The 13,246-nt window shown below is 36.8% G+C and overlaps 1 protein-coding gene and 1 pseudogene across 3 annotated transcripts in view; one reads left to right on the top strand and one right to left on the bottom strand.

Moving 5' to 3' along the window:
• Positions 1-13,030, top strand: part of NAP1L1 (nucleosome assembly protein 1-like 1) — a 38,886-nt gene extending 25,856 nt beyond the window's left edge. For both annotated transcript variants that reach the window (XM_011929368.1, XM_011929369.1), the window contains exons 7-16: positions 3,043-3,171; positions 4,129-4,200; positions 5,319-5,458; positions 5,882-6,027; positions 6,122-6,141; positions 8,614-8,736; positions 9,470-9,499; positions 10,005-10,055; positions 10,784-10,855; positions 11,529-13,030. In XM_011929368.1, coding sequence (XP_011784758.1) covers positions 3,043-3,171; positions 4,129-4,200; positions 5,319-5,458; positions 5,882-6,027; positions 6,122-6,141; positions 8,614-8,736; positions 9,470-9,499; positions 10,005-10,055; positions 10,784-10,819 — 747 coding nt within the window. In that variant the 3' untranslated portion in view covers positions 10,820-10,855; positions 11,529-13,030. The remainder of the gene's footprint in view (positions 1-3,042; positions 3,172-4,128; positions 4,201-5,318; positions 5,459-5,881; positions 6,028-6,121; positions 6,142-8,613; positions 8,737-9,469; positions 9,500-10,004; positions 10,056-10,783; positions 10,856-11,528) is intronic.
• On the bottom strand, positions 995-1,727 carry LOC105502718 (annotated as a pseudogene). The gene has a single exon (XR_001000391.1). The product of XR_001000391.1 is annotated as a density-regulated protein pseudogene (transcript).
• Positions 13,031-13,246: the final 216 nt, after the last annotated feature.

Below are 13,246 nucleotides of genomic sequence, written 5' to 3'. Positions count from 1 at the left end.
GTGTTAGCCAGGATGGTCTCGAACTCCTGACCTCGTGATCCGCCCGTCTCGGCCTCCCAAAGTGCTGGGATTACAGGCTTGAGCCACCGCGCCCGGCCGAATACTTTCATCCATAAGTTTTATTGCAAGGCTTATTGTTTCCTCTAATGTCTTCTCATGTCAAAGAAGTAGCTTATTGGTTCAAACAGTGCACATACATGGTTTTAAGGCTTTTAGTATACTTTACCAAGTAATCTCCAGAATAGCTCGAACACCTCCTACCAACAGTATGTTATTGTGCCCATAGGGTGGACTTCATAACAACGAAGCAGATTCAACCACAAATCTGTTAGCTTCTCACCCATCTCAAAACTATCACATCAAAGAAGCAAGGAGACATATTATTGTGAGGGAGCCAAATTCAATTTCTTTTAAAAAATCACTCAGCTTTAGGTCAATAAAATAATCAACAAAAATGCTCCCCACAAAAAGTCTGCTGGGTTTTTCAAAAAATAAAAAGAGAGAAAGAGAAAGGCCAGGCACAGTGGCTTATGCCTGTAATCCCAGCACTTTGGGAGGCCGAGGGGGCCAATCTTGAGGTCAGGAGTTTGAGACCAGCCTGGCGAACATGGTGAAACCCTGTCTCTACTAAAAATACAAATTATTAGCTGGGCGTGGAGGCAGGTGCCTGTAATCCCACCTACTCAGGAGGCTGAGGCAGGAGAATCACTTGAACCCGGGAGGCAGAGGTTGCAGTGAGCCAAGATCACGCCACTGCACTATGGCCCAGGCAACAGTGCGAGACTCCGTCTCAAAAAAAAAAAAAAAGGCAATACCAGATGACCAAAATTTTTTATTTAACTAAATTGTATTCATGTATGAGCATGATAGTCTCTCCTGTTTATTTGACTTTGGCAATAAAAACAAGCAGCCTTGTACAGAACAGTGAAAATGCCAAGGATGAGGGCAATCTACAGTTTTACTGTAGAAAATATATATATATATATATGTTTATAAAGGCCTCTCTCCCTTTGGCCATATCAACTCTCAACTCTAAGTTCAGTCCATTAACTACAGACAAATTTTCAAATTCACTTCTCCAAGATCTTCGACGCTGTCATCATGTACTTCTGGCCATTTTTCCTGAATGACATCAGTTATGTCATCTGTAAAGTCTCCTTGAATGATAATTTCATCCTCCCCTGTTACTGAGGCACCACAGGAGAATTTTTGAGCAATAAATCTTTGTGTGTTTTAAGATCAATTTCAAAAGTTACAAGGCCACACACTCTTGTCACATATTTCTTTGCTCTGGGAATTTTGGCTATAGTAATCTTTTGTGGTGTGGTCTTTGTTTTTTGTTTTATTTGACCCCTTCCACCTCTCTTCTGTTTTTTCTTCTCCTCTTCTTCCCCTGCTGTTCCTTGACCCTGACTAATTCCAACTTCTTGTTTGGGTGAATTTTCTACAGTAAGTTTTGCAAATTCATTTGGAAAATTCTTCTCTAATCATTGTCTACGTTTAGCAACATCAGGCATATATTCATAGTACTCCGTTGGTAATGAACAAACTCCACAATAAAAGACTCGAAGTGGGTAATCGGCATCTAACTTGGCACTGTTCCTTGGGTCTCCTTTGCAATCAGCCCTGCTGGATTCAGAAATGTCAGCAGCCATTTCACAAACCCAGGTGGTCTCACAGGCCCTGCCCACTCCACTCCCGCTGCTATTGCCAGCTGAACCGACAAATGCAACTGTCTCCCTGGTCAGGGCTGCCCTAGAGCATCAGTTGTATTTTTATACCTAGGAAATATTTTTCCTTTTTGTAAGAATGATAATGCAGATCAGCTATTATTCAAGCTGGCACCACCATCTGTACTCAAAAAGTCATTATTTCCTTACATTTTATAGTTTTTTTTTTGTGTAAGAGACAGGGACTTGCTGTGTTGCCCAGGCTGGAGTGCACTGGCATGATCTTGGCTCTCTGCAGCTCACTTCTGGGCCCAAGCTATTCTCCCACCTCAGCCTCCCAAGTTGCTAGGACTATCTGAAACTACCATGCCCAGCTTAATCTCTACATTTTTTTGTAGAGGCAGAGTCTTTTCGCCCAGGCTGGTTTTGGACTCCTGGCTTCAAGCAACTTTGCACCTTAGCCTCCCAAACTGTTGGGATTATGGGCGTGAACCATTGAGCCACTGTGCCCAGCCTATTTTTATAGTTTTTTTGAGTCTCACTCTGTTGCCCAGGCTGGAGTGCAGTCTCGGCTCATTGTAATCTCCACCTCCTGGGTTCAAGCAATTCTCTTGCCTCCTCCTCCCAGTAACTGGATGACAGGCATGTACCACCATGCCTGACTAATTTTTTGTACTTTTGGTAGAGGTGGGGTTTGGCCATGTTGGCCAGACTGGTCTCCAACTCCTAACGTTAAGTGATCCACACGCCTCAGCCTCCCAGAGTGCTGGGATTACAGGTGTGAGCCACCGTGCCCGGCTAACAGTTTTTAGGTTGTAGATTCATTATATACTTTTTTTTTGAACTTCATGATAGGCTGAGGATTGTTACCATTTTCAAGTGAAGACATGGAGGCTTCTAAGTGACCTGCCCACAATCAATCATGGCAGAGCTGTGACACACATTCAGTGCTGTGTTAAGTGATCCAACTCTCTAGCGTTGCTATTTTATGTTGTTTGGTAAAGAGAATATAATATGTTGACTAATAACACCATGGGGTGAGGCATTGGACCAAGTAGTATTTCTGTTGCTTTTCTTATTTACTATGCTTAAGTCTTCATTTTTAATTAGTTTTTTTAATTTTTTTTTTTTTTTTAAACTGATTTTTCCTACAGATCTTGGTCACTTTAGTGGCTCTCTTTGGAGGGGTGTGGTAGCAGTAATTTTGATGGGATGAATTAAGGTTTGTTATGGACAATGGCAGTGTTTACACAGATAGACTAGAACTTTGAAGGTAATATCTGGTGACTGTGCGTTTTGGTTTTTATACATTTGTTACTTTATCAAGAGGTCTAATCTATGTATTACATAATGTTTGCTGTCACTTATCAAGGAGGAGTTGAAAGAAAAGGCCAAGATCGAAGATGAGAAAAAGGATGAAGAAAAAGAAGACCCCAAAGGAATTCCTGAATTTTGGTTAACTGTTTTTAAGAATGTTGACTTGCTCAGTGATATGGTTCAGGTAATTTTATTCATAAACGTACCAGTTTACTTTGAAGGGTAAACTTTTGAAGTTTAAATGGCTGTGATGACTGTTCTCTTCAGTGTTGATCTTTCTAGAATGATTGCTTACTTTTTAAACAGTTAATATCTGTAGAAGGGAAATTATAGCTTTTATTAATGTAATCAAATAAATTACAGTTTATTTTAAAAAGTGAGATAATGAAATGGTCCCATTGATAATTGCTCATTGTCGACTGGTGTTTTCTCATTACCCTGTGCCATCTGTCTTTACATACTTAGTATGGAAGTATGATGGGAAAGTTATTCTTACAGCTGCAATTATACAATTCCCTTAACTCTTCCAGGAGAAATTTGCATTTTAAAAGAATGCTATAAAGATGTTAAACCATTCACAGTGGTTACATTCTCTGGCAAACCATAATAGTTGTCACCTTTGGGAAACTTTGCTTCAAGCATTTCTTGAGTGAGCCCCTACCCCTACCGTCTACATTGTAGTAGTACATGTTGTCCTGTCTTGTCGTTGGAAGTTACATGGAGAAAAAGAAATGATTTCCACATAATTACTACTTATCACAATTCTACTTTAGCAAAGTGGAAAAGGAACGACCAGGAGGAAGGGGACAAGCAGCTGGAAAAGGCAGCAGTTATAATCAGGAAACATTTTTGAAGCAGATATGCCTTATTTAGACTTGATTTTTAATTTTTCAGCCTATATAATGATTTAGTTGTCTATTTGGACACTTTGTCTACCAGTGGCAGTAGACAAATTAGCTTTACAGTATAAATTAGCTTTAGTATAAGCCATAACCTGGAGAGTAAGTCTGAAGGTTCGTAATTGCTGTACAAAACTACTTTAAAATATATTATGTCTCAGTCAGTTAGTGTCTGTGTAGTAATAGAACACAATCCTCAAATGCCATGTTACTCATTTTTATTATTTTTTTTTAATTTGAAGGAACATGATGAACCTATTCTGAAACACTTGAAAGATATTAAAGTGAAGTTCTCAGATGCTGGCCAGCCTATGGTAAGAGAACTTTGAAATATTTATAATTTTGTAACATGCTTACAGGTAGCTAAATAGAAACTTTTAAAAAGATAACATTCAAGGGTAAGGTTGGTGCTCTTGGTTGTAGTGAATAAATATTTGGATGCTGCTAATTGTGAGGCAGTATTTATTCCTTTTCCTCTTTCTGAACATAAACTGTGTTTGAAACACAGACGATCCTTGTTCTTGGATAAGTGGATAAAAATAATGCCAAGGGAACGTGAATAAGTACTTTTTCTGCATTAATGAACTTGGGAATTACATGAAACTGATGTTAGAGGACACCCACCCCTTAATAAGGAAAGATCAGCGAACAACCTGTCCACCAAACCACCAGTATTAATGTCAACTATGGGCAAAACTACTAAGAATATAGGCTATAGATGCTTAAGGTTGGGCTTTTTCTGTGTCAAATTCACGTTTAGTATGGTATTTAAAAGCCTGATTCCTCTGGTAGTTGGGGAGTAAGGGAGACAACATGGTCACTTTATTCAGGTGTGCGTAGCCTGTTGTGTAAACATGTTAATTATTTAGTAGTTGTAAATTGAAACTAAGCTTTATTCAGTTCAATTTATACCTCATTTTGATTTTAACATAATTTTTTTGATTTTAGCATAATTTGGGGCTTATCTGACAGTCTGTTCCCTTCTTAAATATTTCAGGGCTGGGCGCGGTGGCTCACGCCTGTAATCCCAGCACTTTGGGAGGCCAAGGAGGGTGGATCACTTGAGGTCAGGAGTTCAAGACCAGCCTGTCCAACCTGGTGAAACCCTGTCTGTACTAAAAATACAAAAATTAACTGGGTGTGGTGGCACATACCTGTAATCCCAGATAATTGGGAGGATGGGGCACAAGAATTACTTTAATCTAGAAGGCACAGGTTGCAGTGAGCTGAAATTGTTCCACTGCACTTCTGCCTGGGCAACAATGCAAGACTCGGTCTCAAAAAGAAAAAGATTGTATATCAGAGTAGAAAAAAAATTACCATTTAGAATATTATATATGTTTATAAAAAAACGCCGATTAAGCTGTATTTACTAAAGTATTGAAATGTATGAGGTAGGTATTTAACTGATTTTTATGCTTCCTCTCCCCAGAGTTTTGTCTTAGAATTTCACTTTGAACCCAATGAATATTTTACAAATGAAGTGCTGACAAAGACATATAGGATGAGGTCAGAACCAGATGATTCTGATCCCTTTTCTTTTGATGGACCAGAAATTATGGGTTGTACAGGGTGAGTTTAATTTTACTACCTTAACAAAATGTTTTTTTTCTGTTTTTGTTATACTTGATTTGTATACTCAGTTATTTTCAGTTTGATATATGTACATAGTCTGTCTCTGAACATTTTGGTAATATGTTTTCTGAAAAGTTCTTATCAATTTTCCTGTAATTCTCCTTGGGCCTATGACTGTCTCACATGTATTTCTGCAAAGGAATGCTTCTTTAAATTATACTATGTGTTTATGCTAGTTGTAAATATGTTTATTTTAAATATTTGATTAGAAATAAAATTTTTCCCTTTATACTGCTATAGAAAACATTTGAAGCAATTCACCCTTCTAAAATTTGAAATCTAAATAGAACATTTACTTCTAAAAGTTCAGCAGTTGAAAGATTGTCAATTGTAATAGATTTTTCTTCTTTGTTTTGCAAGGTGCCAGATAGATTGGAAAAAAGGAAAGAATGTCACTTTGAAAACCATTAAGAAGAAGCAGAAACACAAGGGACGTGGGACAGTTCGTACTGTGACTAAAACAGTTTCCAATGACTCTTTCTTTAATTTTTTTGCCCCTCCTGAAGGTAAATAATGTTTTAGCTTGAGTATTAGTGGTTATTTTATAATAAGCATTGTTTAGCTTCTTATTCATTGTAATTTCTTTTCTCAATTTTGCAGTTCCTGAGAGTGGAGATCTGGTAAGTTGAATTGTTATTTATTTATTGAATTGTTAACTATATTTGAAATTAAAGCACCGAATTTCAAGTGGAGAGTGGGATGGTTGTTACATTGAGTTCTGAGGCCTACAATGCATGGGGCAGACATTTTGGATCTGAAAAATAATTCCATTCAGAATGGTATCAGTGCCTCTACTGAGAAACACTGAGATAAAAAGCTTAAGGTTTTCTTTTCTTTTGAAACTTACAAAGCTGTGAGAGATTTAACTTTTTTTTTTTTTTTTTTTTGAGACGTAGTCTTGCTCTTTCGCCCAGGCTGGAGTGCAGTGGCCAGATCTCAGCTCACTGCAAGCTCCGCCTCCCGGGTTTACACCATTCTCTTGCCTCAGCCTCCCGAGTAGCTGGAACTACAGGTGCCTGCCACCTTGCCCGGCTAGTTTTTTTGTATTTTTTAGTAGAGACGGGGTTTCACCGTGTTAGCCAAGATGGTCTCAATCTCCTGACCTCGTGATCCGCCCGTCTCGGCCTCCCAAAGTGCTGGGACTACAGGCTTGAGTCACCGCGCCCGGCCGAGATTTAACTTTTCAAAACTATTGTCTTCCTTAGTAAAACCAGAATGTATTAAGTCATTTATACTGTTATATTCCTAACTACATTATGGTTAGAATGCATTCCTGAATTTGTTACCCCAATGTAAATATGATTTCATATTGTGACTATGTATGTTCATATATATGGCATATGGCAGAGAACCATGAAATGTTACTGCCATATAGCCTGAACTGAGGAACACCTTAAAGAAAGTCTATACACGCAAGGTATGGCAGGGATGTTTTGAATTTGGTTTTCTTCTGGGCATGGTTTTGAATTTAAATTAACTGAGATAGTTTAAATAGTTTGTCCGTATATGGAATTAGAAATTAACCTTAACTGAATACTTTTGAATTGGAATACTCTTGGCGAAGGCTTAGAACAAATCTGTAAAAGGCAAAAGTAAGTATTTCTGGCTTGGCTTACAGGACAAAAAAAGAGAACATAAAGCAGTGTTGAGTTTCAGGTGAGAAAAACTAAGTAGTAAGATAGAGCATCACACTATTTTCGTATCAGTGGATGTGTTGGAGTTTGTGTTCAAGTTCTATTTTTTTTTTGTTACTAAATATTGATGATGACAAAACAGTCTAGTTATGGATAGAAAACCTCCACCTGTGGTTTGAATTCCTCCCCACCCCCTTTTTGGACTTTTTTATTTATTAGATTATGTTGTTGACTCAAACATTCATGGAATTCACAGAGGGCATGCTCATTGTTTAGTATCATAGAACTTAAAGTGGGATTATTTATTTTATTATTATTATCATTATTATTATTGAGATGAAATATTGCTCTGTCGTCCAGACTGGAGTACAGTGGCGCAATCTCCACTCATCGGAACCTCTGTCTCCTGGGTTCAGGCAGTTCTCCTGTCTCAGCCTCCCGAGTAGCTGGGATTACAGGCGCACACCACTGAACCTGCTAATTTTTTTGTATTTCTAGTAGAGATGGGGTTTCATTGTGTTGGCCAGGCTGGTCTTGAACTCCTGACCTCAGGTAATCCGCCTGCCTTGGCCTCCCAAAGTGCTAGGATTACAGGTGCTAGCCACCACGCCCTGCCAAAGTGGAATTATTTTAATTGTAAATAATGTGAGACCCACTTTTACCCTGTGCTTTGCCATTAAATAGAAGTCCTAAGCCAGGTACAGCTTCAGGCACCTGTAGTCCTAGCGGCTCCGGTGGCGGAGGTGGAAAGATCACTTGAGACCAGCCTGGGCAACATAGCGAGACCCTGTCTCTGAAAAAGCAAAGTGCTAGGGGCAAAGGAAAATTGCAGACATATGTAACAATTGCTTTTATGTATTTCTGTTTAAACCAGCAAAAACTAAGTAAACAGTTCTAATTTTTATTCTTCACAATTTCTTAGTATGCATACTGGCCTGCTAGCTTATTTTCTTTTTGTTAAAAACTTGGAAAAGTTATTAAGGAAATTTAAAAATGACAAATCATTTGTTAACATGGTGTGAGAAAAATCATGGAAAGTAAAAAGTAAAGTTGAGCATTTCCTCCCTTCGTCATGTAATTTAAACTGAAGAGGGTTTTTTTTTTTTTTTTTCCCGGTTGCCCAGGCTAGAGTATAGTGGTGCGATCACAGCTCATTTCGGCCTCAAGCTGCTGGGCTCCAGCAATCCTCCCACCTCAGCCTCTCAAGTAGCTGAGACTACAGGCATGTGCCACCCTGCCCAGCTAATTGTTTATTTTTTGTAGAGACGTGGGGGTCTCACTATGTTGCCTAGGCTGCTCTCGAACTTCTGGGCTCAAGTGATCCTCCTACTTTGGCCTCCTGAAGTGTTGGGACTACTGGTGTGAGCCGTAACACCCAACCTCTAAGAGTCTCACATTGCCACGTTAAGTAACACAGTTACTCCTAAATTTTCTGCTTTTGTTTTCCTTTAAAAATAGGATGATGATGCTGAAGCTATCCTTGCTGCAGACTTCGAAATTGGTCACTTTTTACGTGAGCGTATAATCCCGAGATCAGTGTTATATTTTACTGGAGAAGCTATTGAAGATGATGATGATGATGTAAGTGAATTTGAATCCTGCAAAGAAATAATTGGGTGAGGGTATAGTGGTCAGAATTGGTAATAGATGAGTTTAGTTTTTAAGAAACAGGACCTAATATAATTCAAAGTTAGGCTAATTACTGATGTTCTGTATATAGCTTTTCTGGGTTTTAAGTATGTCTCCTTAGGATTTTTGGATTCATTTACCTTTTAATTCTATGCTAATGAGATTGTTCTGAGTTTGTGAAACTTTTTTATGTTTGGTTAGTGCTATAGATCTATTATGCCCTTGCCTTGACTTCACGGAACTAGGACTTTTCTTAGTGCACAAGAAAACATTTACTGGGAGGCATAGAATTTCTATTCAAGGTAGTATTGAGTGATGATTAGGTTAAGATTAGGCTGCATATAGATGTTTTGGATATGTTTATTGCTAAACGGCAATTGTTAGAGTAGGCTTTAGGTCCTTTTCGTACAGTGCATTCCACACTTAAGTGTGGGTGAGTAATATTTACAGTAATACATGTCTGATCACCCATTTTATCCACATGATTGTACTCTGTTCTTTATTATAAATTGGCAGTGAGTTGAGTGATTATTGCAGTCACTATATGTTAATTTATAATCAGCCCCTTGATAGGAAAGTAGGTTTTCTCTTTTAAGATACTAGTTTTACAGTGATGAATGTTACTAATGCTACTCTGAAATGTGTGTTACATTCACTCAACACTTATGCTGTTTTTCCTTTTCAGTATGATGAAGAAGGTGAAGAAGCGGATGAGGTAATGTTTACCAAATGAGCAAATAATTCTCTGTGGTTAACACATTGAGAAGCAAATTGAATGACTTATGTATTCCTTTGCTATAATCATTCTGTGATTTGGGATAAAAACATTTTGGAAAACATGATTTTAGAATTCTACAGCCAAACAATGTATGTATAAGGTTTCAATAAATAAATTGCAAAACTCAGCAACATTTTTTTATTTCAAATAATTTTGTTCTGCTGCAGGGTTATCAGCTCTTTGAAGAAGTCAAAAGCTGCAGTAAACTTTTCCAACGTTGGCTGCAGTAACTATTTTCAATAAAAGCTGTCTGGATGTCTCAAGTTGTGTTGGGAAATTTTTCATATTAGAAGCTTTCAGATTAAATTGTATTATCGTCAAACTCTGTAATCATGAAAATCTGTTGACCTGTAGAGTAACTTGTATTAAATTTTCCCTACATTATGAGCCAATTTACCTACTATGTACATACTTCATGGATGCATTTTGAACTTTAATATAGGAAGGGGAAGAAGAAGGAGATGAGGAAAATGATCCAGACTATGACCCAAAGGTGAGCAAAATTAGTGCTGCTTTCTATTAAATTTAAGACAGCTAAAGTAAGAGTTGGTGTTTCTGAATATCAAGTTTCTGTCCGTTAAAGTCTTTAATAAGTAAATCCTGTTGACTGGATAACTTTCTTTTTTCAGTCCCACTGGCATTTTGAACAGTATACATAATTTCAGTGGACCTTTTTCTAAGAAACGTTTTTTGTTTGGACTTTGTACTTTTTATAGTTTCAGGTACAGTGATCCCTAGGATTCTATTTTAATGGGATAAATTATAACAGTTCTTAAGCATTAGAAAATAAACAAAGGTTTTTAAAAGATCTGGTGGTAGGAGTGTTCGGGAACTGGGGAGCAGTGCAGTTGTTAGATCCTTCCAGCTACTCTTACTCAGTCCCTGAGAGTCCTAGTCTATTATTCCTTAAAATTTGTTATATTAGGATTAGCAAAAGCAAAGCTGATTGGTAATATAACTAACATAAATTGCTTGGTAACTTTATTTTTTAAGATTATGGTTTAGTGTGTGTCATTTTATGGAGTTAATTCTACAGTGTAAAGTTTGAGCTTGATTTTAGCATTTCAGTGACTTGCTAATAAAATAATTTACCATCATTGTCCTATACCATTTCTTTTGACAACGGTGAGCTACTGTTATAATTAAGGCAGTAATTACTATTGAGAAATTCACTGAAGCAGGTAGAAGAAGATAGATTGACTTCTTGTTTTCCTTTAACAGAAGGATCAAAACCCAGCAGAGTGCAAGCAGCAGTGAAGCAGGATGTATGTGGCCTTGAGGATAACCTGCACTGTAATAGCCTAAACACAACTCTTATTTACTTACAGCCTTATGTTTTTGTATTTTCTTGGTAGACTAGGTAATTTTTTTTTAAAGGACAGGAAACTGATATTTTAAAGACCAATTTGTTCTACCTAGCATTTTAGCTAGTTTTTCTGCCAGATATGTTGAATGCACAAATTCTGTCACGCATGTTCATTCATTGCTACATAATTTGGTTCTTCTGGAATATTTTTATGTAGCTCTTGGAGTACAGCTATGAAAATTAACAACTGTTAAAGGAAATACCTTTTTTTTTTTTTCGTGATTTTTTTCCTTGAAGAACCAAAGTATTTTTTCAGCTGGTTGTTGAATAGGGTTAAGTCCGCTTGGATTAGCTGTGCCTTTCATTACTTTGTTACAGAAATGCAGTGACTTATACTAAGATAATGTATTGTTAAAAAAAAAATTGGCAAGACAACGATATGGTTAAGAATTTCCAGTATGACCACACCCAATAACTGTATTAGATTGTTAGTGGATTATTGTGTTTTAGGTGACATAGTTAACTGTAAAGTAACCTGACTCAGTGTAGTTACTGGTACCACAGTGAGGTGAATAAAACGGGATTTTCAGAAGTTAGCCTGAATTTACCTGTACTTTTAAATTTAACCTCCATTAACTAAGCATCTTTTCTTTGTGGTAGGGTCTACCTTCTGCTTCCCTGGAAAGGATGAATTTACATCATTTGACAAGCCTATTTTCAAGTTATTTGTTGTTTGTTTGCTTGTTTCTGTTTTTGCAGCCTAAAATAAAAATTTCAAATACAATTTTAGTTTTTACAAGATAATGTCTTAATTTTGTACCAATTCAGGTAGAAGCAGAGACCTTCCTTGAATTAAGGGACTCAGTTTTTACCACATTGTTGAAGAAAAGGGTACCAGCTTTGGCATGAGATACTATACTAATAAGCAAGTGTGGAAAAAAGAAAATCTTTTTGTTTTGTGATTTGATGCTTTTTTTTTTTTTTAAATTCATTTTCTTTGGGTTAGAGCTAGAGAGAAGGCCCCAAGCTTCTGTGGTTTCTTCTAATTCTTACTGCTTAAAGTATGAATATGTCACTTAAACCCATGCTTCTGTTTACTGTGTATTAAAATGGGTAGTACTGTTTACCTAACTACCTCATGGATGTGTTAAGGCATATTGAGTTAAATCTCATACAATGTTTCTCAATCTTGTTAAAAGCTCAAAATTTTGGGCCTGTTTGTAACACCAGTGACACTCAGCATTTTGTTCACACCACGCTTTGATAACTAAACTGGAAAACAAAGGTTAAGTACATCTGTTCTGGATCTGGGCAGTCAGCACTCTTAGATCTTTGCGTGGCTCCTATTTTTATAGAAGTGGATGGATGCACTATTTCACAAGGTCCAAGATTTTTTTTCAGATATTTTTGATGACTGTATTGTAGTAAATACTACAGGTATAGCACTATAGTATTGTCATGAGACTTAAAGTGGAAATAAGACTATTTTTGACAAAAGATGCCATTAAATTTCAGACTGTAGAGCCACATTTATAATACCTCAGGCTAATTACTGTTAATTTGGGGGTTGAACTTTTGATGACAGTGAGGGTGGATTATTGGATTGTCATTAGAGGAAGGTCTAGATTTCCTGCTCTTAATAAAATTACATTGAATTCATTTTTAGAATTAGTGAAAACTTCCTTTTTGAGATGTTAGTGTTAAGGTCTTGGAATGTGAACACATTGTTTGTAGTGCTATCCATTCCTCTCCTGAGATTTTAACTGACTACTGGAAATCCTTAACCAATTGTAATAGCTTTTTTCTCTTTATTTTCAAAATGATTTCCTTTGATTAGACACTATGTGCTTTTTTTTTTTTTAACTATAGCTCATTGAAATGCAGCTTTTTCTGAACTTTAAAGATAGAATCCCATTTTTAATGAACTGAAGTAGCAAAATCATCTTTTTCATTCTTTAGGAAATAGCTATTGCCAAAGTGAAGGTGTAGATAATACCTAGTCTTGTTACATAATGGGGATGTGGTTTGCAGAAGAATTTTCTTAAGGGATGTCAGTGTTTATGCCATTTTTCCAGTTCCAAAATGATTCCATTCCATTCTAGAAATTTGAAGTATGTAACTTGAAATCCTTAATAAAATTTGGATTTAATTTTATAAAATGTACTGGTGATATTTTGGGTGTTTTTTAATGAATATATATACTTTTTTTTTGAAGAGTGGAGAGTAGTGATGTCTAGAGTGAGCTATTTTGTGCTGAGACCACTATGTTCTGTAAATCCATATTTTTAAGAGCAATCTCAATCCCTGCTAAGTGGAGTTTATTATTTGAAGACTAAAATGGAATTCCATAGTTCCCGATAGATTATATTCTGAGTTAT

The sequence above is a fragment of the Colobus angolensis genome, unplaced genomic scaffold (genome assembly GCF_000951035.1).
Source record: "Colobus angolensis palliatus isolate OR3802 unplaced genomic scaffold, Cang.pa_1.0 Scaffold80, whole genome shotgun sequence".
Classification (NCBI taxonomy): domain Eukaryota; kingdom Metazoa; phylum Chordata; class Mammalia; order Primates; family Cercopithecidae; genus Colobus; species Colobus angolensis.
Note: the sequence above shows the minus strand (reverse complement) of the source record. Positions and strands in the feature narration are given on the sequence as shown.